We start from the raw sequence: 26,664 nt of genomic DNA, 5'->3' as shown, positions 1-26,664 counted from the left end.
CAGCACACCTCACTTTGTCTTTTTCCCTACCGCTACCCTTTCTTCAAGTCTGAGCAAAACCCTTTAGTCTTCTATAAGATATCAAGCTAGAGTAAAACTTGCTGTCTATATTCTACTTCTTTCAGATCTTGATATTTAAAATGGATTCTAATTAGAAAAGAGCTTTGTGTCCCTTTTAAAGGAATTTCAGAAATCACACGATTGAGAAATAAGCAGTTGACTTGCAAAGTAGCAGGTGCTGGCAAGGGGCTTTTGTAGTTTGGGAAAAATACATTCTAAAATTACCAATTTTTGTCACAATATTTATTTTGAAACTCCAAATAATACTAAAAAAGGGGTGTGAATTTTAAAATAAATAAATATATATATTAGATGAGAGTATAAGTAAAAAAATAGAGAAGCATTGCCCTAGACTTCTGTGGAACATAATACTAATCTTTCACTATTTTGCTGTGCCTCACTATCAAAATACAGGTGGCACAGCTCTGATATAGCTTTAATGACTTGATTATGAATTGCTTTCAAAAGTAATTTATTTGGATTTTCCATATCCTTTAATGAATTGCAAATATATTAACAGAAAAGACTTTCCCCCCCAAGACTGTACAATTTCTGAAATAAGTCAGGAAAAGCAAAAGAAGACACAAAATTACATTGTTTCAATGCATATATAACACACACATCACACCCACACTTGCATTTTCCCAGGTTTTCACAAAGAAAACAGGTCACCATATTTCTCTTGAAGACCCATACTATACTCTGGCTAAACAGAGACTTGCAAACTTTTTTCTTCAAAAAGAGCATTTTTAATAGACTAAATACTGGTTATCACTGAGTTTTTGTTTAAGGTACAACAGCAGCATGGTTCAAATATTACTTGCAGTTCTTGGAAAAAAATAAAAATTTTAAAGTAATGAAATACAGAAAAAGTAGGACCACCTTTCATTATTTTGAGTACCATTGTTCTCTTGAAAAAATATTTCCAACCTTCTAAAATCCCAGAGTTAAGAACCATTTCCAAGGGGGAAAAATATCTAATGCCACAACATAACTTCTGAACAAGAGTGTGTGTGTGTGTATACACACGTGTGAAAGGCTTAAAGAGAAAAAATGATGTTGAAGTACTTAGTATTTCTGATTTCCTTCAAAATACTTCTGAAATTTGAAGCAATCATTTTGCTTGATTAAAATGCGTATCTTCTTCTGGTTATTTGATCCCCATACTACGCAAAAAAGAAAGAAGAGAAAGCCAGAAACAGTAAATAGGTAGGAAATGCTTCCAACAGCTAAATGACTTTGAAAGTAGAGGTGTGAGGAAAATGCAGTCAGATCAATCCTGGGCTGATTATCGATCAACCAACCATCGCCATGCTGTGCCTTCCACAACTATCCTTTTATTCTTGGTCTCAAAATTAATACCAGAAAAACTTACTTCTGGCACAGGACATAAATTCCTACTACAAAACATAACTAATTATACATCAGCAAATTGTTTTCTGAGCATAGCTTTCTCCAAGCTTTGTAACAAAGAGCTCAGATCAAAGCTTTCTATGAGAACTCTATATTTGATACTGTTATACAGCTGGCTTATGATTTGCCAATTAAAAAAAAATAAAAGAATATAAAATTAAATATTACAGAACTAATGGATAATAAAATGGAATATTTGTTAGAATTCAAGTGCTAGCCTTGGGGAATCTTTAATGATATTCATTTACTCCCAATCTTTCCTTTTCTTATAAATTATTTTTTTAGGCAGCACATAAACAGATTTAGGTAGGAAATTTTGTTAAATACCTCTCTGGCACCCCAATACCCAACCTAACACTCTGACTTGAATTAGTTTATAATGCAATTTAATCCATATTCAAATAAGCAGATTAATAGTAAATGACAGAAAATTACTGAGACTACGGGCTAAAATTTTTTCACATCTTCTGTAATCCACCTTATTTTCACAGCTTGACTAACAAAATACATGTAACCAGTAGATAAGTTTGTCCTTCATCAAATAATCCACAACAATAACTGTAGGCCTGTCATTTGTAAGAAACTATAAATTTGTTATATTCTGACATTGGCACTTAATAAAATGTTAACTAAAGTTTCTCTAAAAATTTCAAACATTACAATAAAGGAGATACACAATTTAAAACTTTAAATCGGTTACTGTGAAATTCCAATAATTCCCATTTTATTATGCATAATTAGATCTTTAAAATTGCGGTCATTCCCCAAAGACATCAATCTATATTACGATAAACTCAAGAGAGAACTTGTCTCCTTCACAAGAGTGGGTGGTTTTTTGTTTTTATTTTTGCAGCTAAACATTTCTAATATTCTAAACCCAATCACTCTCAGTACACGTTTTGGTGACTCACACTACTGGAAATAATCTGAAGCAGAGAGCAGAAAAGAATGGAAATGACCTCACCAAAGGTAACCACACTTTCTTGCACCTTGCTTAAACACTTAAGGAAAGTCAAAGGGATGCTGTCTTGAACAAATATAAATTCAAGGTTATGGTAGGATTCTGATTGTATTAAGGCTTTCACTATCATGATCTCTTAAAGTCTTTCCATTTGGTGTTCTCATTTTGATTCTTCTGGTGAACTTAAATGGTTATTAAGAGCCTTGTTTTGGCTTTTCAGTGGGCAACCCCTCTATCATCTCTGAATGTTAGAGGTGATCCCACAGAGCTCGAAGAGAAGAGGAAAAATATTAAGGACCAATTTTAAAGTTTGTAATACCAAGATAACGATGATCAACACTTTGAGGCAAGATGAATAAATTAAAATTCTTGGTTAGACATTAAAGTATTCTTACCAAGAATAAGTGTACACTGTTATGGAGGGATATTGATTCCTACATATGAGTCCCTATATGCTCATTACATTTGTTTATGGGAGACACTGAAGTTTAAGGTAATTTACATTCCTTGGCAATCAGGTTACTCTGTTATAGGCAATGTCTTTTATTGTTCCATCTGGCACTTGCTTACACCATTCTTGAAGAACCTAGAAATGAAGGTCAGTCACTTTATCAGGAACAGAACCAAGTAAAAACAAATTTTTGGAAAAACGACCAAGAGATTCTGGTTCATCACTATTTTCCATATCTAATGGTTCCTTCAGGATAAAACATAACTCTTCCTTCCATGATAGCTTTCCAACAAAGGGAGATTAAAGAAAAAAAAAAGAAAGAAAAAGAAAGTTTCCCACCCTATCCCCTCTGAACTGTCATTCATACTGGTGAAAGAGCCAGTCTTCTTAGCAGCTAAATATTGCACTGCCTTTCATTCTGTGTAGTCACGGTCCAATGAAAGTGGCACACTCAGGATACAAGCGATGGATGATGACAATGCTGGCTCAAGAGTGAAGACTCAGTATATGGAAGGACAAGAAATATGTCAGCATGAGTCACACATCCAGTTGCAAAGGTCTGATTTCCAGAAGTTAAAATTCATCACTTTCAGCTGCATGAAGTTGTGTATCATCAGCATCCGTCATGCTGCTCTCCTGGGATTCATCTGTTCCCACTTCAAAAATAAAAAAGGTCTACAGTAAGGTATCTGAAAAATATTTTTTTTAGTTCATGAAAATAAGTAAAGAAAACTATTATATTCAGAGAGATAAGACCTTAAACAAAAGCCCTTAAAAATCCTGATATCCTTCAATAAAATGCAATTCAAGTTCCTTATTTTACAGCATGTCTAAGATTATTTTATTGCATTTAACCATTAAGAGTTTTAACTACTAAAACTGTCTCTCTCTAATGAATTCTTATTCCCTAACCAAAGAATTGGGCTCCCAGGTGGCGCTAGTGGTAAAGAACCAGCCTGGGAGACTTAAGAGATGTGGCTTTGGTCTCTGGGTCAGGAAGATCCCCTGGAGGAGGGCACGGCAATCCACTCCAGTATTCTTACCTGGAGGATCCCACGGACAGGGGAGCCTGGCGGGCTACAGTCCATAGTGTCGCAAAGAGTTGGACACGACTGAAGCAATTTAGCACACACTCAACCTAAGAATTAGAACTATTCTCTAAGACATTAAAAAAGACTGACATTCCACCGAACTGTTGACTTCACTTTGGGGATAGTCCCTATTAGTTCACAAAAATATAAAATATGTTTCTGGAACAAAGGCATCTTAGTTTATCTTATCAGAAGTCTCTCAATTTATATTTATCTGCCTTTTAATTAACTGATGTATAGCTGACTTACAATATTATATTAGTTTCAGATGTACAATATTTAGATTTTAGATATGTGAGAGTTACACAGAATTTGAACAGCCACTACTACAAATCTGTCAATACTTTAAAATGTTCACAAATTTATTATTCATTCACTTAGCACTTCCAATGTTTTCAACATAGTCACACCTATCATCTTTTCTCCCCCTACCACATTCCTAGGAAGCAGGTAAGCCAGGCATTAGTTACATAGGTTGAAGCTCAGGTAAAAATTAGCAATGGATTTGTCAAAATCACACAGCAAACTAGATCCAGAACTGAAACTAGTTATCTGGCTCCATATGCACACTGTTGTTTTATTACCCTGTTCAATTTCCCTAAAATTTCATTTGGTGTAAAAAATCTATTGTTTAGAAATAAAATTCTTATGCAAAAGGCAGCTTTCTGAATATTCAAAAAATTTTCCACTTTATTCTGTGCCATAAAGAAGTATCTGTTTCCTCTGATACGGTGTTTCACTAGCTTTCTGGTTTGAATAATCACATATAGACCTAAGTCACATGGATGATACTCACTGATCTGTTCTTCTTGGGTTATTGGCTCCTCATCATCTGGAAGGTAGCGTTTATCAATTGCCTCTTTAATCTGGTTATTGGCTCCTTTAGGATCTAAATCCATAGCCCAAGAGAAATTCATCAGGGCGAGGTGCGTTTGACCTAACTTCTTGTAAACCTAAAAATAAACAGCAGCACTACATTTTTCATTAAGTTATAAGCTTCATCTATAAAATCCTAAACATTTTAAATTTAAATTGGGTTCCTGATTGATGTGTTGTAAGTTCATTCTGAAGAACAGGACATTTTCATCCTATAGAAGAATTCACACCAACTTTTGAGTTCCTTTTAATATATTCAGGTATTATTTTCAGAATCCCTTGCCTGTATCTCTCAGGTAGTGAGCTTCCAACACATCTCACTCTGTTTGGAACAATGACAGTGGACTATAAATTGCTTAATTAGTACTCATTTACACTGATTTTAAATGGAGTTATAGCAACTGTCCCCTGATGGCCCAGTGGTAAAGAATCCACCTGCAATGTAGAAGTCACAGGAGACATGGGTTCGATCCCTGGGTCGAGAAGATTCCCCTGGAGGAGGAAATGGCAACCCACTCCACTATTCTTGTCTGAAAAATCCCATGGACAGAGAAGCCTGGCTAGCTCCAGTCCAAAGGTCACAAAGAGTCAGACACAACTGAGCATGTGGTAACCATACATACAAAGCAACTCTCACCAGTGTCCACCATCCTCAGTTACTTTAACCAATTGGCTTCTGGGGACCCAGTGTGTAAAGTCCTGACTAGTCCTGCCTCAGAAATTCTGCAAGCCATTTTTTTGAACTAAGACAACACCGTGGTATTATTTTTCTTCTTTTGGGAGATGTTTGTGTATTTTATTGATAACTGGAAGCTAACGGTTTTCCTTGAGGTAGTCTCAGTCATGAACTCATAATCAGTCACTGGGCTGCAAGTGCTGATATACTTCCAAAACTACAGAAAGATTACAGGGTGTGTGCTCTTGCTTCTTCATTAGGATATCTATCACCTTCTTAAATGTTAATAAAAACTAAATCCATGATTTATTTCCAGAGTATATAGTTCAGAGATCTAGCTGAATTTGCTCAATAGATGGTGCACAATAAAACATATTTATTTTTCAAAAGTTAGTATTTGTTATGATAGAGTTTAGAACCAGGGCCCCAATCTTTACCTTTCCTATTAAGAAGTAAACGAGGGATTCTTTGGGAACAATTTGTTTCAATTCTTCAAGTTCTTGTAAAGCAGACTGAAAAAAGCAAAGAAAAATACAGTAGCAAAATTTTTACGGTTTTGACTAAGCAAGTGATTTTATTTAATTTCTCAAATCGTCTTAACTAAAGCTTATTAGATCTTAATCAAAGTACTACCTTGCTTCAATAATCCCTGTGAAAATGCAAGAAAAATACTATTACAACAAGAACTAAGAAATGTCAGGAATTCACTCAAATTCACTGAAAACATACACAATTCTTTGTGAAATATGGAGGTGATAACCCTAGCTTTTGTCACAATTTTATTTAAAACAGCTAAATTCAATCACATTGTGTATAAAGATGTTTTAAAAACTAAGTTGCAGAACACTTCTGAAGTTCTGTTAATATACCTTCTCCCTGACACAAGCACTAGCTTTGAATACCAACCTGCTATTTTAACTAATGATGAAGAACCTAGAACTGAGTTAATGATTATCTAGTAATCTCTGACTACTGCTAAGTTTGTCTAGTAATCTTCTGACTACTGCTAAGTTAAGTTTGTCCAGTAATCTTCTGACTACTGCTAAGTTTGTCTAGTAATCTTCTGACTACTGCTGAGTTAAGTTTGTCTAGTAATCTTCTGACTACTGCTAAAGGGGTTCAGGAGATTGAGAAGACAGATAGGAAAATTGTATGTTTATTTAAAAGAAAGATCTGATGATTAAAAATAAAAAACAACTCCCCAAATGAGATATTGTCAATTTTTCACCTAGTAAATAGATAAAAATTAAAAGTTTGATATTACATAAAGTTATCATGAGGGAGGAAAGACAGGTATTCTCATCACTGAGGGCAGAACTGCAAATTGATGCAAACTCTGTGTGAGGACAACTTAACATTATCTATTAAGTTAAAAACTACATGTAAACACCGATTCAGCAATCCATTTGTTAGGAATTTGGCCTAGTTATGTCAACTAACATAATATTTTTCTAATCAGAACAATAAAAAGTCAGTGAGAAGAAAGACACTGCTTAAAGTTTTTGCAAATCTCTGGTTAAGAGAAGACAGCTGGACTCATCTGCTTTTGCATTCAATCTGTTATGTCACGTCAAGTAGCTTTTGGAACACCCCACTGTACACTGGTGAGAAAATGAAAGTGAAAAAGGCAAATAACATCTAAATATTATTATGAAAATAGTTCTCACCTGTGGACTTTCAGGAAAGATTTTTGGTAACCCCCCCAGAAGTGCCCAGACTATACTTTAGAATCACTGCTTTGAATGTATTTTAATCAAGATGTTGTACCCCAAACATCTATACTGCTACACCACAACAGTTTAGAACTAATACATTTTCTATGAAAGCATCACTACGAACAAAGCTAGTGGAGGTGATAGAATTCCAGTTGAGCTATTCCAAATCCTGAAAGATGATGCTGTGAAACTGCTGCACTCAATATGCCGGCAAATTGGAAAACTCAGCAGTGGCCACAGGACTGGAAAAGGTCAGTTTTCATTCCAACCCCAAAGAAAGGCAATGCCAAAGAATGCTCAAACTACCGCACAATTGCACTCATCTCACACGCTAGTAAAGTAATGCTCAAAATTCTCCAAGCCAGGCTTCAGCAATATGTGAACTGTGAACTTCCTGATGTTCAAGCTGGTTTTAGAAAAGGAAGAGGAATCAGAGATCAAATTGCCAACATCCGTTGGATCATGGAAAAAGCAAGAGAGTTCCAGAAAAACATCTATTTCTGCTTTATTGACTATGCCAAAGCCTGTGACTGTGTGGATCACAATAAACTGTGGAAAATTCTGAAAGAGATGGGAATACCAGACCACCTGATCCGCCTCTTGAGAAATCTGTATGCAGGTCAGGAAGCAACAGTTAGAACTGGACATGGAACAACAGACTGGATCCAAATAGGAAAAGGAGTATGTCAAGGCTGTATATTGTCACCCTGCTTATTTAACTTATATGCAGAGTACATCATGAGAAACACTGGACTGGAAGAAACACAAGCTGGAATCAAGACTGCTGGGAGAAATATCAATAACCTCAGATATGCAGATGACACTACCCTTATGGTAGAAAGTGAAGAGGAACCAAAAAGCCTCTTGATGAAAGTGAAAGTGAAGAGTGAAAAAGTTGGCTTAAAGCTCAACATTCAGAAAACGAAGATCATGGCATCCGGTCCCATCACTTCATGGGAAATAGACGGGGAAACAGTGGAAACAGTGTCAGACTTTATTTTTCTGGGCTCCAAAATCACTACAGATGGTGACTGCAGCCAGGAAATTAAAAGATGCTTACTCCTTGGAAGGAAAGTTATGACCAACCTAGACAGCATATTCAAAAGCAGAGACATTACTTTGCCAACAAAGGTTCGTCTAGTCAAGGCTATGGTTTTTCCTGTGGTCATGTATGGATGTGAGAGTTGGACTGTGAAGAAGGATGAGTGCTGAAGAATTGATGCTTTTGAACTGTGGTGTTGGAGAAGACTCTTGAGAGTCCCTTGGACTGCAAGGAGATCCAACCAGTCCATTCTGAAGGAGATCAGCCCTGGGATTTCTTTGGAAGGAATGATGCTAAAGCTGAAACTCTAGTACTTTGGCCACCTCACGCGAAGAGTTGACTCATTGGAAAAGACTCTGATGCTGGGAGGGATTGGGGGCAAGAGGAGAAGGGGATGACAGAGGATGAGATGGCTGGATGGCATCACTGACTCGATGGACCTGAGTCTCAGTGAACTCCGGGAGTTGGTGATGGACAGGGAGGCCTGGCGTGCTGTGATTCATGGGGTCGCAAAGAGTCGGACAGGACTGAGCGACTGATCTGATCTGATCTGATGACTGTAGGTTACAATTGTTATCAAAATTTCATGCATTTATGCTGTACCCCCCTCCCCCCACATAATCTACTTGGAAACTCTGAGAAACAGTTTCTAACACAGACACAGTATAGTATCCAACACAGCAGAAGAGCTCTCTTTTTTGCCCTAGAAGGCTTAAACAACTACATACCGATACTGTACATTAGACAGGGTGGTGTCTAGTAATGATTTTTGCCACAAAGAGATTGACGTGGCCCTCTAACAGTTTGATTTTCATTTCGGAGGCAGGACATTGCAGAAGCAGTCAGTAACTTTTCTTATGCCCCCTTTCTAACCTACACCTAATCATGCATCAAAGTAAACCTGATAATCTGGCTGAGCCCCAAGCTGGTACTCAAAAATGATTATAACCATTCTGGCCTGGACAACGGGTCAGATTAGAACATGGGTTTCTTGAAGCAAGTATAGGCTTGATTTACATGGCATTCCTGGTAGGTGAGACTGCTTATGCCTTTAAGATTAATAAATAAAATCTTTCAACTGAAGAACCTGACCATGTATCAGATTAAATAAAAACTTTAAAAATTTTTGTACAATGAAGCAAAGACAGGAAAACAAATGCTGAATTATAATTATAGTAAGCTTCAAAGAGCGAGTTAAAAATTGTTAAATGTTTATTAGATTTAAAGGACATTGTAAACGGCAGAACAGTAAGATTAGACATGCACTTCTTCATAAAGAAAATCAGAGCAAGACTCCATGGGGTCACAAAGAGTTGGACATGATTGAGTGACTAACTCTCCCTCTAGGGGAGTACTAGATGGTAAGCTATTCAAAGGCAGGAAATATGGTTGCTTCATTTGCCACTATATTCCTAGTGTCTGACATATATTAATAATAGGCATTCAAATAAATACTTATTGAATAATGCACATATATTCATTTATTCTGTTCATATATTTTGGTCTTAATACAATGGTTTAGGTTTTACATTTAAGGTAACTGCCTTTCCCTATAGGAAATCTTTTTAAAGGATAAACTTTTATTCCTAAATATATACACACCCATCCTTCCTGTATTTCATGAAGAAATATAGGCAAAAAAAGAAATAGCTTTTAAAAATGGGGAAATAAACTATTTAAGACAAAAATTCAAGTATAAATAACTTTTAGTTTATTTAAAAAGTGGCAAAACTTAAATAGTACTATGTTGAGGACTGTTAAGATACACACACACACACATATATATATATATATATATCTTACCTTATATTTTTCATTTGCAAATAAAACTGAGGCTCTGTGAAATTTGCATAGAGGGTTCTTAGGATCAATAACAATGGCTTTGTTTAGGGTATCCAAAGCCTTCTCAGATTTTTTCAGTGCATGCTGAACCTACAAGAAATAAAGATCCTATTAATGTTTCCTTTTGGTATTTATGAGGAAAGGTAAAAACCAAATAGTGTGACTCAAAAACAACACAGCTCCCAATTCACCATTACTTTCCATAATGATAATCAGATTCTATCTTTAGAGTAGATATTTGGTTACCTTTAAGCCTAAAAGACAAGAAAAACCTTAGTCTTTCTTCACAAGAAAATCTGTGCTATTTTGTTAGATAATACATTTTAACAGACTTATTATGGTCCTCTAAATATTAGACTTCTCAGAATTTTTCAAGAACCCCTAGGAACTCTGGCTCTGAAACTTACCAACCTTGTTTTACTCAGAACAATTACACTTTTACCTATTTTAGGAATTTGTTTTAAAAATAATTCTTCTGCTTTACATATCTGAAAACCATTGATCTGTAATTCTAGGTAGTAAGTAATTTATTTCAAATAACTTAAAAAAAAAAACAAAAACAAAAGCAAACCCAATCAAGTCTCATTATTTATTCATGTGTACTCATATTGCTATGTTCATTCTTAGATGAATTATATATTAAAAATAAATTTGAACAGGCTCAGAGACATAGAAAAAAAACTGACGGTTACAAAAGGGGAAAGGTGGTTGAAGGAGGGATAAATTAGGAATTTAAGATTAACAGACACAGATGACTATATACAAAATACATGAACAACAAGGACCTACTATATAGCACAAGGAACTATACTCAATATCTCATAATAACCTATAATGGGAAAGAAATCTGAAAATGAATATATATGTATATATAACTGAATCACCTTGCTGAAACTCTGAAACTAACACAACACTGTAAATCAACTATACTCAAAAAAAAAAAAAAAAAACAACAACAGGGAAACTATAGCAGAGAAGTAAGCTTTCCAGGTCTTAGAACCCACAGATTACACAATGCTGGACTATGGCCTTTAAGAAAGCCTGCTTTAAAAATGTTCAACTTCACTAAAAGGTAGCAAGAGATACTCAAGTTTGGTTTAAGTAAAGTGACAGAAAAAAAATCTTTGATATATTTTCCCTATATTTTTGTACAGTATCTAACTGTAAAAGTTACCATGTCAATTCTTAAGAAAATCATTATAAAGAGCTAGAATTCTGCCCCCAAAATGAATAGTGAAATTCCAAACTCATATAATTTTTCTTATACTGTATGTTTGTTCCCACAAAGGTCAAACTTGCAAAGAGAAAGAAAAGAGGGAGGGAAAGAGGGAGAGGGAAGAATGGTGAAAGGACAAGAACAAGAACTTAAAAAAAATGTTCCAAGCTTTCAGAGAAATTAGTAAATAAGATTTTAAAAAACAAACAGACTCGTTCTCTTAGCCTATCAAAGTACAACTTATTATCACATACAGTAAGAAAAATATAAACATAAAATTGACCATTCTCACCACTTTATAAGAATTTTAATTAGTTCTGACATATCTATACCACTCAGAGGCTAAAATACAGGGAATCATTTGCCTTAAATTATTAGTTACTTAATTTAGGAGCTAAATATTAACATGGAAAACTGCTTTCAAAAATATGAAGTATCTCATATTAGTGTTATAATAACCCTATGAGGTAGGCAAGATGGTATTATTTGTCATTCACAAAATAGAAGCTCAGAGAAATTAAGTAACTTGCCCAAGGAATGAGGGTACTCCATGATTTCTCTTTATGCCAAGCAAAAAGGCGGTATTTTTGGCTGTAAAAGAATCCAGGATATTGTTTCAAGAATAACAATAACAAAAACCCCTAATTTTCATTACAGCAATTAAGCCAATAACAAACATTCCAAAAGGGATCAACCGAACAATACTTAGAAAGCTACTTACTACTCCAATGTGGCAAAGCAAAACTGAACTTTGAGGGTTGATGTCAAGTGCTTTCTGGAAATGCATTTCTGCAAGGCTGAATTTTTCTTGCTTGTAATAAATCATTCCTAAACCATACCTGAGAGTTTAAAATAAAATACAATTTTAAGGATGTGAAATGCTAATTTAGTTTAGCTAATAAAAAGGATATGTATGGAATGTGGCATTTTAATAAACCAGTAGAAAAATACTGATGGTCTTAGGGTAGGCAAAATCTAACATGATAAAAAACTGCCCAAGTGTTTTAGACAAGTCATTTTTATAAGTAAAAACAATCCAGTCAATCAATCAATCAATCAAATAAAACTATAACAACTAGAAAAAAAGAAACCACATCCTTAGACCTACCACTACAATCTAGATTTAATAGCTAATTTTTACTGAGCGATTATCATGTGTCTGCCGATAATTTTATTAAATTCTTTGTTTGATTTACCTTATTTAATCCTAGATGGAACCAAGGAGATAGGTATTGCTATCAATCACATTTTAAAATAAAACCAGTCCATTCTAAAGGAGATCAGTCCTGGGTGTTCAAGGACTGATGCTAAAGCTGAAACTCTAATACTTTGGCCATCTCATGCGAAGACTCTGACTCACTGGAAAAGACTCTGATGCTGGGAGGGATTGGGGGCAAGAGGAGAAGGGGACGACAGAGGATGAGATCGCTGGATGGCATCACCGACTCGATGGACATGAGTTTGAGTAAACTCCGGGAGTTGGTGATGGACAGGGAGGCCTGGTGTGCTGCAATTCATGGGGTCGCAGAGTCAGACACGACTGAGCGACTGAACTGAACTGAACTGAAGGGTGGGTAAAGAATCAGCCTGCAATACAAGAGCTCCAAGAGACCTAGGGTTGGTCCCTGGGTTGGGAAGATCCCTTGGAGGAGGAAATGGCAATTCACTCCAGTATTTTTGTCTGGAAAACTCATGGACAGAGGAGCCTGGTGGGCTACATACAGTCCACGGGGTAGTGAAAAGTCAGACATGACTCAGTGACTAAACACACACACAAGTATTCTATTCAGATCCTCCCTCGATGATTCTAGACCTTAAATTCCTAATAATGCTACTCCCAATTATTTGTCCAAATGCATATATATTTTATACTATGATTAAAGTATGCATAGTTCATGGTCTGCTTACCCTCTCCCCACTCACTGTATCAAAAATATGCTCCTATAGCTTTCAAAACTTATAGACTTCAAAATTATAATTTTTAAAGGCTTCACATAGACATCAAAATTACACATTTTAAAGACTATGCAACAGTATATCAAGTTGATATACAGGAATGTTTCCTGAATTTTCAAAACATCAAATACATTGTGACAGATTTAGATTAAGGATCCCTCTTGGTGAAACTAGATAATAATGAAGGGGAATAATCAACAAATGACTAAGAAAAAAGCACAACAGTATACTGTTTATTATTATAATTATGTTAGAGATCAAGAAAAGGTATGAAAAGTTCTGTGCTAATAATGGTGAAAATGGAGATAACTAAAGAAAGACTACTCACCTTGGAGTTGGAAAAATAAATTTGCTTAGTTTAGTTAAATACTTAGTTACCTGAATAACTCAATATTGAAAGTCTTCCCAGTAAAAGCTTGCTAGTCTGAATATACCTCCTTTTCTCTAATTGCAACAATTATTTTTATAACAATTTTGATACAGTAAATTTTGTTAAGAATGCAACTACTGAAATATGGCAGAACAGATAACTACACATTTAAGAAACAACTCAAGTCTTATTAAGAACTGAGCTCTGAAAATATCACAGAGAATTTTATGTGAATGTCGGCAAGCCTGACTGTTCAACTGGTCAGCAGAAGCTAGTACTCATCAGGCCATCTTTCAGGCAATGTAACTACTTAGAAATGAGATAAAATTCATTAAAAAACACATATACAAATCAAAAAATATATTGCAGTAATCTAGTGCTTCATATTTAGAAACTGCTATGATTAACCCAATCATTAATAGATTAACCTTCCTCTTCATCTACTTACGCACAAGTATAAAAAAGTAAAACAGATATTACTTAAACTGGACCATTCTTGATAAACTTAATAAACTAGAACTAATACTTGATAAATCTGCCAAAGAGCAACAACTATGGATAGTTTTCTATGTTTATTTTCTATTATCCAAAAGGTAGCAGAAATTACCTACTGGATAATAGAAAAGAAGAATTATACTGTTATTATAATTAGGATAGAGAACCATTCTCTCTTTTCATCACCATTTTAGTGCTCTAACAAAAAATAACAAATCAAAGTAACAATACCAGATATTAATACTTGCAAAAGTTTAGTAGGAGAAAAAGTAGAAAGTGTTCAATATAAGCATCTGGAATTCTATTGGCATTAGTTAAGAGTTTGTTAAAGGTATAAATTTCACATAAAAAACCACTTAGGTTAGAAGCTACCAACCAGTATGTACCATTCTTCAAATTTATGACAACAAAGAAATAATCTCACAAGAAAAATTACTGGGTATCAGCCCCATTAATAAGACACTGTCTTTGCACTTTGTTAGCACTTACCATGCATTATAATGTCTAGGATTGACTCTGATAGCATTTCGAAAACAAGCTAATGCTTTGTCTAATTCTTCAGTTAACACAAACTCGTGCCCTAATAGAGTATAGGCATAAGCATAATTTGGATCAACCTGGATAGCTCTCTGGAAGAATTTAATTGCAATATCATGTTCCCGCTGCAAACTGAAACAGTTCCCTGCAGCACACCAGGCCTTAAAAAAAAAAAGGAAACAAAAACCAAATGCGTGATTAAAATTCTGATTTATTTTTTTCTAACAAAAGCAATCTATGACTAAAATCAAGACTCAGATCTTACGTAGAACAGAAAGACAACAACTGAAGAACTTTAATTATAGTCAATCCTCATTATTCACGGATTCCATATTTGCAAATCTGTCTATTTTCTAAAATTAACTTGTAAAACCCAAATCAATACTTGCAGTGCTTTAGTGATCATTGGTGGACCCACGTGTGATATGTGTGTGTATATTTCTCCTAGGAGTAATGGCTCAGTATTTGTCAATTTAGTGTTCATGGAAACTATAGACCTAACTACCAGGAATAATGAGAACCGACTCTTAAATTCTAAGTTTAAATATGTTACAAAAGGACCACTAAATATTCTTGGGATGCAAGGAAATAAAACCCTTATAGGATTGAAACATGTAAATAAACTGCTTATGCCTTAAAATGACAGTTAAAATTATTATTTTAATTTAAAACGAGCACTTTAAAATCTCTATTTCTGTTTAATGAACTCTACTCTTGGTGACAACAGCAAGTATAACCAAATCTTGATTAATTCTGAATGAAATATCTGCTTTAAGATTTTTCTATTTATGAATCTGTACCATATATTCTAGGATTTCTCCTTCTCTTGGCCTATAGAGAAGAATGCAAAAATAAGCATGGATGAAACTAAATTAATGATTTGAGTCATTCCCATTTGGTAAAGACAATCGAAAAACAGTTGCAGGGAATTCCCTGGTGATCCAGTGGTTAGGACTCCTCACTGTTACTGTTGACGGCCTGGGTTCAATCCCTGGTTGGGGAACTAAAATCCCGCAAGTCACGCCGATGCAGCAAAAAAAAAAAAAAAAAGAGAAAGAAAAGAAAAACAAACATGAACGAAGTGCTTCAGTTAATTTACCTCTGGTGAATTTTTATCCATATCTGTTAAGTCTTTTGAAAGAACTGAAAGAGCAACATCCTTTTGAAGATGCCAAAGTGTTGTAGAGTAGATCTCCATGCCTTCGACTCTGTAATTCTCAATTCTCCTAACCTCTGAGAATATTCTTTCAGCCTGAAATACAAAAATTAGTAAGAGGAAAACAAGTTGATACAATCTACATATATACTGGGAGAGTGCTGGGCACTATTCTCATAGGACCTAAATGCTGCCTTATTTTACACGTGAATTTTATGTGAATTAGCACCAACACACAGCCAAACTGAGTAAGCTTCTATGGTAGGTCAAATATTGATGCAATCATAGTTATACTTAACCTAGTTTTTATACACAAGTCATGGTAGGAACATAAATTCTGGGGGAAAAAAATTGTTTCCACCAAAAAGAAAGAAGAAAGATCTAGACAAATTTAAAAAGAAGTCAATTATTTTATTCTCAAAAAACATTATTCCAAGTTTTTATAGCAGCTTTATAGAATAACTCTCTGGAAAGGTGAGAGACGAGTGACCTCTGCAATAGAAAACCTATTTTTGTACATTTACAAAACGTAAAGGTACAAAAGGTTAAGTTGAACCCTTTAGGGGAAAAATAGGCTTGGGTGGCTGTCAACCCTATGGCATGCTGAGCACTGAATATTTCCATCCGTGTCGTACCTGCTAGGAACTACAGTCTCTGCCTAATATAAATTCCTTTTTCTTCTGCAGCACTCTCTTGACTTTAGGGTCCCTTCTCAGCTACCATGTCAAAGTTTTTTCCTTGCCACACTCACAGCTTCCAGAACTGTGCTTCTCTCCCCTGAAGTTTGAGACTTTGGGCTATATGAAACCAGTTAGCTCCCCAGTTTATCAATTCGTTAAAAATTCTGAAAGTCAAACTTAGTTTAGAATAAGGAATATCAAGTCTATTTTTAATGAAATGAAGATAACAAGATAAGGAAATAGCATTCATACAACTAGAAAAATAGGAATGCTTAGATATGGCCATAAGAATAGGAATTCTTATGATATGGCCATACATCATCTAGAATTAGCTTAAATTTGTGACTCCCCTGAAATTCCTTAGAAGTTATACAGATAAGTTTTTCAAAACACACACTGGTTACAAGAAAACAGACCTAACCAACTGTCAAGTACAGATTTTAGTAACCTGGTTTAAAATTTTTCAGAATCTATTGTTTCCTCTGAAAAATGATTATGCCACAGACAGAAAGGAAAATTGGAACAAAACAAAAAATTAAGTTGAAACAAAGATTTCCTTTAAATATCTGGGTCTACATCTGCTCTATGATTAGGAGTAACAAAAAAAATTCATGTTAAGAACCCATGAAACAAATAATTTTGAAAAGGCTTGCCAAACCGCACTTCTACCTACGTACCAATTAAAAAAATCACAATCCAGCAATGAAAAAGGCTGTCTACAACTCTTTTTTCTTTATTACTCAAAATTACAAGAATAGGTATCTTCTGGATTTATTCTCCACCTGGAAGAATACTACACCCCTAGAGCTCTGCATGGCTCCTTAAAGGAGCAATAATTATCTTCTTTCTCTGAACATGTTTTTTAAAAAAATAGCACCATACTTCACTGTTCCCCAGTCTCCTTACCATGCTTCACTTTTCCTTCATATGACTTATTGCTATGTGTCCTTGTACATTTATTGGCTTACAATTTCTCTTACTAGAAAGGGGGCTTTCCAGGTTGCACTAGTGGTAAAGAACCTGCTTGCCAACGCAGCAGATATAAGAGACATGGGTTCAATCCCTGGATCAGAAAGATCCCCTAGAGGAGGGCACAGCAACCCACTCCAGTATTCTTGTCTGGAGAATTCCATGGACAGAGGAGTCTGGCAGGCTACAGTCCATAGGGTTGCAAAGAGTCAGACACGACTGAAGCAACTTAGCACATGCACACTTGCTAGAAAGTAAACTCTATAAAGGCAAGCAATTATCTGTCTAGCTATATTACAGTATAGAAGAAAGTCTGGGATATAACATGCACTCAAATACATGCTGAATGTAAAAAGGGCAAACAAGTGATCTTATTATCAACTTTAAATAATTTCTATTAGGTTTCTTAAAGCTTTATTTAAAGGTTTTTCTAATTTAAGTTTAGAGGTGGGGGAGGAAGTGCTTTGAAAGTAGAACTGGGGAATAAATTAGAATTTTCTTTGGCTTTAGGTTAATCATCCTCTCCTTTCCTGATTTAAACAGATAAGCAACAAATATAATTAAAATTAAAATGATAAAATCTTACAATAAGAACATTATATCCTCAATTACTTACAACTTTCTTCATTGTATTAAGTTTATAAAACATACTAAGTACCAAAAATTCATCCCAGTAAGCTCTCTATATAGTAGAAAGAATTTTGATTATAAAGGTCTACTACTACTACTACTAAGTCGCTTAGTCGTGTCCGACTCTTCGTGACCCCATGGATTGCAGCCTACCAGGCTCCTCTGTCCATGGGATTTTCCAGGCAAGAGTACTGTAGTGGGTTGCCATTGCCTTCTCTGTTATAAAGGTCTGCTGCTGCTGCTGCTAAGTCGCTTCAGTCGTGTCCGACTCTGTGCGACCCCACAGACAGTAGCCCACCAGGCTCCCCTGTCCCTGGGATGCTCCAGGCAAGAACACTGGAGTGGGTTGCCATTTCTTTCTCCAATGCATGAAAGTGAAAAGTGAAAGTGAAGTCGCTCAGTCATGTCCGACTCTTCGCGACCCCATGGACTGCAGCCTACCAGGCTCCTCCAACCATGGGACTTTCCAGGCAAGAGTACTGGAGTGGGTTGCCATTGCCTTCTCCATTATAAAGGTCTATTACATGGTAAATACATATTTTCAGATCCAAGTAAGTAGAGTACAAATGTTCCATGTAAGAATTACTTTGGTTCTCTACAAATCTATCTCAAGTAATCCCAAAGAATTCAAATTACCCTTAACACAAGAAAGAACTGAACTGGTAAGTTATTAATATTGACAAAATAAAGACATTACATAATATTGACCCTTTAGATCTAGCCTTCTTAAACATAATTTTAATTAAATTTAAATTATCTCTAGAAAGGCATATGTAACTTTTTAAATACTTACTTGCATGTACTCTGAAAGTTCGAAATAGGCCCTTCCAATTTGGCACAGCACCCAACCAGTATTGTAGTGGTGAGAAGGTAGGTGGCTCAAGATATTAATAGCTTCTTTGCAGTTGTATGAACACAAAGCTAAATAACCTTTTCCCATTTCACGAAGAAGGCTCATCAAACCTTCTGGGAGAAAATAATGTAGTAAACAAAGGGGAAAAAAAAACACAATAAAGCTGCCTGGTTTTCTAGGAAGGCTAATTAAAAAATATTTCATTAAACTTTCCAACACTGGGCTTCCCTGGTGGCCCAGTGGAAAAGAATCTGCCTGCCAATGCAGGAGACACAGGTTCAATAAATATCTGGTCCAGGAAGATCCCACATGCCGCAGAGCGACTAAGCCCGTGCACCACAACTATTGAACCAGAGCTCTGGAGCCTGGGAGCTGCAACAAATAAGCCCACGTGCCCCAACTACTGAAGCCCATGGACCTAAAGCCTGTGCTCCATAACAGGAAATGCCACTGCATTGAGATGAGAAGCCCACGCACCACAACTAGAGAGCAGCCCCTGAGAAAAAGCCCACAGCAGCAATGAAGACCCAGCACAGCCAAAACTAAAAATGAATAAATAATAAAATGAATAAAAAAGAAAAAGAAAAAAAAATGCCAACATCTATCCAGAAAAAAAATGTTTCTTTAATGAACATAAATAAACTTACTTAAAACCAGTGAATAAAATAAAATATAAAGAAGATTTTAAGCTTTTAAAACAGACCTGCTGCTGCTTTCTGTAGATTAAATGCCTGGATCTGAGGTGTAATTGTGGAGATTTTTCCTTCTGAAATGATTGAAGAATCTAATTTTGTGATTTCCAGGCTATCATTTATGTTAGGTTGAGTTATTCCTCCTTTATTAGTTTTACTTTTTGTTTTTCTGTTTGGGATTTTAGGTGGAAACTTCATTTTTAATTTTTTGCTATTCTCCTATAACAAGAAGGAAAATTTCATACTTGTTATACTCATGTATTTTAAACATCTATCTAACCCTTTAAGTATTAGATATAAATAAACATATGGTTTTGACCGATCTATATTTTTCTCAGAAAAAATTTTATAAAAACAAAAGTCTTCAAAGTTACTTAATTTGAAATGCAACAATTCTGAAAATAAATCATATTGACTAACTAGTATTTAAGGTACATTAGCTTTAAGCGTTTCTCTTTATTCAAAGTATATCACTTTCATTTATTAACTAAAAATAAGAAAGTAAGGAGATACAGCAACTACCTAATTGTCTCAGAGCACTGAAATCTGTAAGGTATAAAACTGCTGATCTATATGTCACAATTAAAGACTGTCCATAATATTTGTCAATGGATGAAAAAAATTTACCAAAGGTATAAAACTTTCCAGCTGTCCAAAGAAATGTGCAAAGAAAACAAAAAATTTTCGTTCACTCTTTCCACAATCTTTCCCAATGGACACATGTGACATAACCACAGTATACCATCAAATCCAGGAAACTGGAATTGCTGCAATACTAGCAATTAAAACTATAGATCTTACTTGGATTTCATCAGTTTTCACATGGACCTTTTAAAAAATTTCGGTGTGTACAGTTCTGTGAAATTGTGTTACATGTATGGATTTATTTAATCAACTACCACAATAAAGATTCAGGACTATTCTACCACTACAAAAAGAAATTCCTTTGTTCTACGCTATAAAAGACATATCTTCCCCTCAGTCCTAACTCCTAGTAACCATTGATCTCCTCTCCATCTCTGTAATTTTGTAATTTTAACATTAAAAAAATGTTAAATAGTCTCCTAATGTATTCATTAGAGAATGAGTCATCAATGAACAGAAGTTTCAGAGGAGGAAGTATTAAATAAATGTGACATACAGAAGTTTTTAAATTACCTTGGTTGTAGAGCTGTCACTAGTAAAAAGTCGCGAACTTCTTCGAGGCAGTGCATTTGGGGGAGATGTGATAGTGGGGCTCAATACCTGAGGTGTTGTACTAAAAAAGTTATAAAAGTAGATATTTAAAAAACCTGTTTATGACCATTAACTATTATTTCAAGTTTATTAAAAATATGCATTCAACATGTTTGTATTCTAAAATTGATGAGATCAATCCTTTCCTCACCCTCCTATGAAAACTCATTTAAAGAACTATTCTTGTTACCATAAAATGATATAAATTAAAGCACGGACTTCACTCTATTTAAACTGCTCATTCAAACATAAAACAATCCACATAAAAGTTCTGGGTCAATAAATAGTAAACCTCTATAAACCAATTATCTTTAGTCCTTATTTGGAACTATAGCAAGTTAAGAAAAAAGAAAGCTAGACATAGTCTAAATGTGGGATATTTGCTAAACAAATATTACTAGAACAATTGAGACCTGAGAAGTTATTACCCTGTAAGTTCAAACAGCCACATCAAGGGATTATTCTGCAGAATGAGAGAGGGGAACATGGACAGTAAAAGTATTTGAAGAAATAATGGCCAAAAATTAGCTAAATTTGATGAAACCTTTCAACTAACAGATCCAAGGAGCTCAATGAATTTGAAGCCCAAGAAAGGAGAAAACACACTAGAGCATAATCAAATGGATTAATATCAGTGATAATGAAAAAATCTTAAGAGTCAGAGAAAAGAGACAGATTACATACACAGAAACAAAAATAAGGATGGCAAGAGGTTTCTTATCAGAAACAATGCAGACAAGGAGACAGTAGAGCAATGTAAAGGAAAAAACCTGTCAATTAGAATTCCATACCATGAAAATACCAATCAAAAATAAAAACAAAGGTGAAATTAAAACTTTCTTTTGAACATACAAAGGCTGAAAAAATTCATGGTAATTTTCCTGTAGACCTAGACTACAGGAAATGTTAATCACTCTGTAGAAGTAAAATATATGACAACAGCATAGAGGCTGAGAAGACGAGTATGAAAATATACATTACAAGGTTTATCCTCTAAGTGACATGGTACAGTATTACTTGAAGGTAGACTTTGATAAGTTAAAATATATAAACCCTATATATATTCCTGTATAATTTAAGGATTCCTGTATAATTTAAGAATTTATATAATTCCTGTATAATTACGCTTAAAGCTAATGTACCTTAAATACTAGTTAGTCAATATGATTTATTTTCAGAATTGTTGCATTTCAAATTAAGTAACTTTGAAGACTTTTGTTTTTATAAAATTTTTTCTGAGAAAAATATAGATCAGTCAAAACCATATGTTTATTTATATCTAATACTTAAATTATACAGGAATTAAAATATATAAACCCTAAAACAACCTCTAAAATGACAAGATAAAGAGTAATTGTTAATAAGGCAATGCTATGCTAGTAGAGGTGATGGAATTCCAGTGGAGCTCTTTCAAATCCTGAAAGATGATGCTGTGAAACTGCTGCACTCAATATGCCAGCAAATTTGGAAAACTCAGCAGTGGCCACAGGACAGGAAAAGGTCAGTTTTCATTCCAATCCTAAAGAACGGCAATGCCGAAGAATGCTCAAACTACCGCACAATTGCACTCATCTCACACGCTAGTAAAGTAATGCTCAAAATTCTCCAAGCCAGGCTTCAGCAATATGTGAACCGTGAACTTCCTGATGTTCAAGCTGGTTTTAGAAAAGGCAGAGGAACCAGAGATCAAATTGCCAACATCTGCTGGATCATGGAAAAAGCAAGAGAGTTCCAGAAAAACATCTATTTCTGCTTTATTGACTATGTCAAAGCCTTTGACTGTGTGGACCACAATCAACTGTGGAAAATTCTGAAAGAGATGGGAATACCAGACCACCTGACCTGCCTCTTGAGAAATTTGTATGCAGGTCAGGAAGCAACAGTTAGAACTGGACATGGGACAACAGACTGGTTCCAAATAGGAAAAGGAGTACGTCAAGGCTGTATATTGTCTCCCTGTTTATTTAATTTATATGCAGAGTACATCATGAGAAACGCTGGACTGGAAGAAACACAAGCTGGCATCAAGATGGCCGGGAGAAATATCAATAACCTCAGATATGCAGATGACACTACCCTTATGGCAGAAAGTGAAGAGGAACTCAAAAGCCTCTTGATGAAAGTGAAAGTGGAGAGTGAAAAAGTGGGCTTAAAGCTCAACATTCAGCAAACGAAGATCATGGCATCTGGTCCCATCACTTCATGGCAAGTAGATGGGGAAACAGTGGAAACAGTGTCAGACTTTATTTTTCTGGGCTCCAAAATCACTGCAGATGGTGACTGCAGCCATGAAATTAAAAGACGCTTACTCCTTGGAAGGAAAGTTATGACCAATCTAGATAGCATATTCAAAAGCAGAGACATTACTTTGCCAATAAAGGTCCGTCTAGTCAAGGCTATGGTTTTTCCTGTGGTCATGTATGGATGTGAGAGTTGGACTGTGAAGAAGGCTGAGCGCCGAAGAATTGATGCTTTTGAACTGTGGTGTTGGAGAAGACTCTTGAGAGTCCCTTGGACTGCAAGGAGATCCAACCAGTCCATTCTGAAGGAGATCAGCCCTGGGATTTCTTTGGAAGGAATGATGCTAAAGCTGAAACTCCAGTACTTTGGCCACCTCATGCGAACAGTTGACTCACAGGAAAAGACTCTGATGCTGGGAAGGATTGGGGGCAAGAGGAGAAGGGGACGACAGAGGATGAGATGGCTGGATGGCATCACTGACTCGATGGACGTGAGTCTGAGTGAACTCCAGGTGTTGGTGATGGACAGGGAGGCCTGGCGTGCTGCAATTCATGGGGTCGTGAAGAGTCGGACACGACTGAGCGACTGATCTGATGGGTTGAACTGTGTCTCCCAAAGGGATATGATGAAGTCCTAACCTCCAGTACTGTTAATGTGAACTTTTTGGGAAATATGGTCTTTTGTGGATGTAATTAACTTAAGATGAGGTCATCACGGTGGGCGCTAATTCAATATGACAGATGTCCTAATAAGAAAAAGGAAATTTGAATACAGAGGCACACAGGGAAGATGGCTACGTGGAGACAGGGAAATACTGAGTTGCCTACCACAAAATAAGGAATGCCTGGGGCAACCAGAAGCTGGAAGAGATAAGGATCCTCCCCTAGTGACGGCCCTAGCCAATACCTTGATTTCAGATACAACTGTGAGTGAATACATTTCTGTTGTTTTAAGCCACCCAGCTTGCGGTACTTTGCTAGGGCAGCTGTTGGAAACTAAAACAGGCAATAAAGAAGGTACAGTGGTACACATCAACTATACATCAACTAAGAAAAGAAGATAAAAAGGAATTAGTAATACAAAGAAAGCAAAATTAATGTAATTCATGTGTATTACAGTTAGTACATTTGTTTAAATGAAATGCATAATTCAGTAAATTATGTTTATATATTCTTGAAGACTAACATATATTTGGCCTATTAATGTGCTCTGCAGGAGGCTCAGGCTCCTTCTTATCACTGAGCCCTAGGCAATCATTGCCACCTACCTGAGAGTTGGCATTCATGAGACTTACCAGCCAGGCATTTTAGAAATACTGAGGCCTTTTATATAGTCAAGGTATATGCACATGTGTACCTGTTTTAAGACTTATGGTACATGTTCACTATTTTAGGAGGTAAAGTTGTAGCTTTCTCTTAATATATTAGCTATAATTTACTTTTGAGGCCTTGAATAGGAAAAGAAATCCTATTTAACACCATTTCTGTGTGGAAGTGGATTCATCATTTGAAGATTTATCGGCAGATTCATACTATGAGCTACTTATAGAAATGCATAATAGGGGAAGGGGAAAATAATCTATCTGTACTTGATCACTGGAGAAGGTTACATAAAAAAAAAGAAAATTATTTTGGAGGAGTGCTAAGAATATCTAGTTTAAACAAACTCACGAGGCAATTAGAATAAAAAGGTATTTTAGCTAACTCTTGTCTTGATTTGCATTGTAATACTCAAAAATTAAATTTCCTTTTTCAGTAAGTTGGAAATTACAAATTTAACATATTCAAAATTTACAACAGTCATTCTAGAATTCTTGGAACAGTCAAAACAACCTGCCTAAACTGAAGAACTGTTTCACAACAAGAAAAGCTAAACAATATCAAATAATGAGACCAAATAAATACCTTGTTTGTGGGCCAGAACTTTGTGTCTGTGCAACAAGAACTGGAGTTACCTCTCGACTGTTTCCACTCTGTGAGAAGACAGACTTTGTTCCAGTTTGGCCGATTCTGGCAACAGACTGTAAAACACAAAAAGTCTAAAGTTTGTGAATTATAAATTGCATTGTGAGTGGTAAAAGACATCATGATGTACCCATCTACATTTCCCCAATACAAGACTTCATATTATATATTGTCTGTCATCTGAAAACACAAACTATTAATGTCATTATTGATGTCATTTTAGGTTAATTAATTATTGATATATTAGAATGAACATCATCCTATTTCCTCATATTAAGCTCAATATTTTTACCCTTGTACTATCTTTTCATCTTTCGACTTTAGTTATCAAGGAAAGGTTTAAGATTCCTACAAGCCATTTATTATGTAATTTTCCCAGTTGGGGCTAAGTGCTAAAAAATTTTAAGACAGCTACTATTCTCAAGAGTTATGATCTAATTTAGTATACATAAAAAATAATACAGTAAGATTTTATATCCCTTCTTTGGCACTTAATAAAGACAGTCTTAGAGTAATTCAGATTAGTAGATTAAAAAAAAAATCACTGGGTTATTTTCCAAATTCTAAGAATATTGCATGGAATTAGTATGTCTTTTTGATGTATTCAATCTTCTGGACTGTGCTTGCCCCTTCTCTCTTCTCTAATTTATCACCTTATTTCTATTTATTTTCATCACTTAACTTTTTTATAAAGTGGTCTCTGTGTCAGTAGATATTGAAAAAAAAATTTTACTACCAAATAAATTTCTCCAAAAATTAGTTACTGTGATAGTCACTGTATATAATTCTGAAATTGCACATTATAAATAATCACTAATAATTACATTCTCACCATATATGAAAGCCTTATTTTGGCCTTCTCAACATTTAACATCATGCCCACCTGCCTCCCCCTTCTGAAACTTTGTGTAATTTCTAAAATATTTAGTATAGTATCTTGATTATTTGTTCTACCACTTCATTTTCTGGCCCCTCTTTCTTCCACTGTTTTAAATTAAGTTCCTTAGCAACTCTCTCTTTCTCTAGGAGAGCATGGTCATTTTAACCCTTTAATAATTGTATCTATCACTTGGTCATATTCTTTCCTCTATAACTATCCACTGAATAGTTTCACCTATTTTCTGGCCCTTCCTTATTTAACAAAGAACTATCTGCTGAACTCACTACTTGGTTTGATATTTTTAGTTGATACTGCAGGCAGATCTGGAAGTATAGCTTTTCCAGGAATGTCTTGTAATAGAGTAAAAGAATAGAGGCAGAAGAGGCTTAGACTGGGCAATGAAATCATATACGCGTTCACTACCTAACTTGTCCTTAATTACTCTGACTCATGGTTTTGGCCTACTTCCCCTGGCATGCTAACCACTGTCCTATTATGTCTTCTTATAACTGTAATAAACTAATTTCCACATATATGTCACTCTCATAATAATACAATAGCAGGTAGTTGCCAACTTAAAAAAAATCCAGTTTAAAACACAATCTCCATATTAAATACTTTTAGTCCACGTTTACCACTCTTGGAGTTCCTATTATCACTCA

General features: G+C 35.2%; 1 protein-coding gene across 6 annotated transcripts in view; it reads right to left on the bottom strand.

Annotated features, from left to right (window-relative positions):
• Window positions 1-515: 515 nt before the first annotated feature.
• Window positions 516-26,664, bottom strand: part of CDC27 (cell division cycle 27) — a 57,303-nt gene continuing 31,154 nt past the window's right edge. Inside the window, exons 9-19 of one of the 6 annotated variants that reach the window (XR_008712900.1) lie at window positions 25,063-25,196; window positions 20,840-20,939; window positions 19,693-19,900; window positions 18,930-19,102; window positions 15,801-15,953; window positions 14,654-14,862; window positions 12,065-12,182; window positions 10,089-10,217; window positions 5,966-6,040; window positions 4,773-4,948; window positions 516-3,541 (exon numbers count right to left, since the gene is read on the bottom strand). Coding sequence is in view for 5 of the 6 variants with exons in the window: in XM_055575599.1 (XP_055431574.1) it covers window positions 3,459-3,541; window positions 4,773-4,929; window positions 5,966-6,040; window positions 10,089-10,217; window positions 12,065-12,182; window positions 14,654-14,862; window positions 15,801-15,953; window positions 18,930-19,102; window positions 19,693-19,900; window positions 20,840-20,939; window positions 25,063-25,196 (1,539 nt within the window). In the remaining variant the exon portion in view is untranslated. The remainder of the gene's footprint in view (window positions 3,542-4,772; window positions 4,949-5,965; window positions 6,041-10,088; window positions 10,218-12,064; window positions 12,183-14,653; window positions 14,863-15,800; window positions 15,954-18,929; window positions 19,103-19,692; window positions 19,901-20,839; window positions 20,940-25,062; window positions 25,197-26,664) is intronic. The other 5 variants (XM_055575599.1, XM_055575600.1, XM_055575601.1 and 2 more) reach the window with 5 other exon arrangements.

The sequence above is a fragment of the Bubalus kerabau genome, chromosome 4, assembly GCF_029407905.1.
Source record: "Bubalus kerabau isolate K-KA32 ecotype Philippines breed swamp buffalo chromosome 4, PCC_UOA_SB_1v2, whole genome shotgun sequence".
NCBI lineage: Eukaryota > Metazoa > Chordata > Mammalia > Artiodactyla > Bovidae > Bubalus > Bubalus kerabau.
The sequence above is the reverse complement of the archived record's forward strand: the minus strand, read 5'-3'. Positions and strand labels throughout refer to the sequence as shown.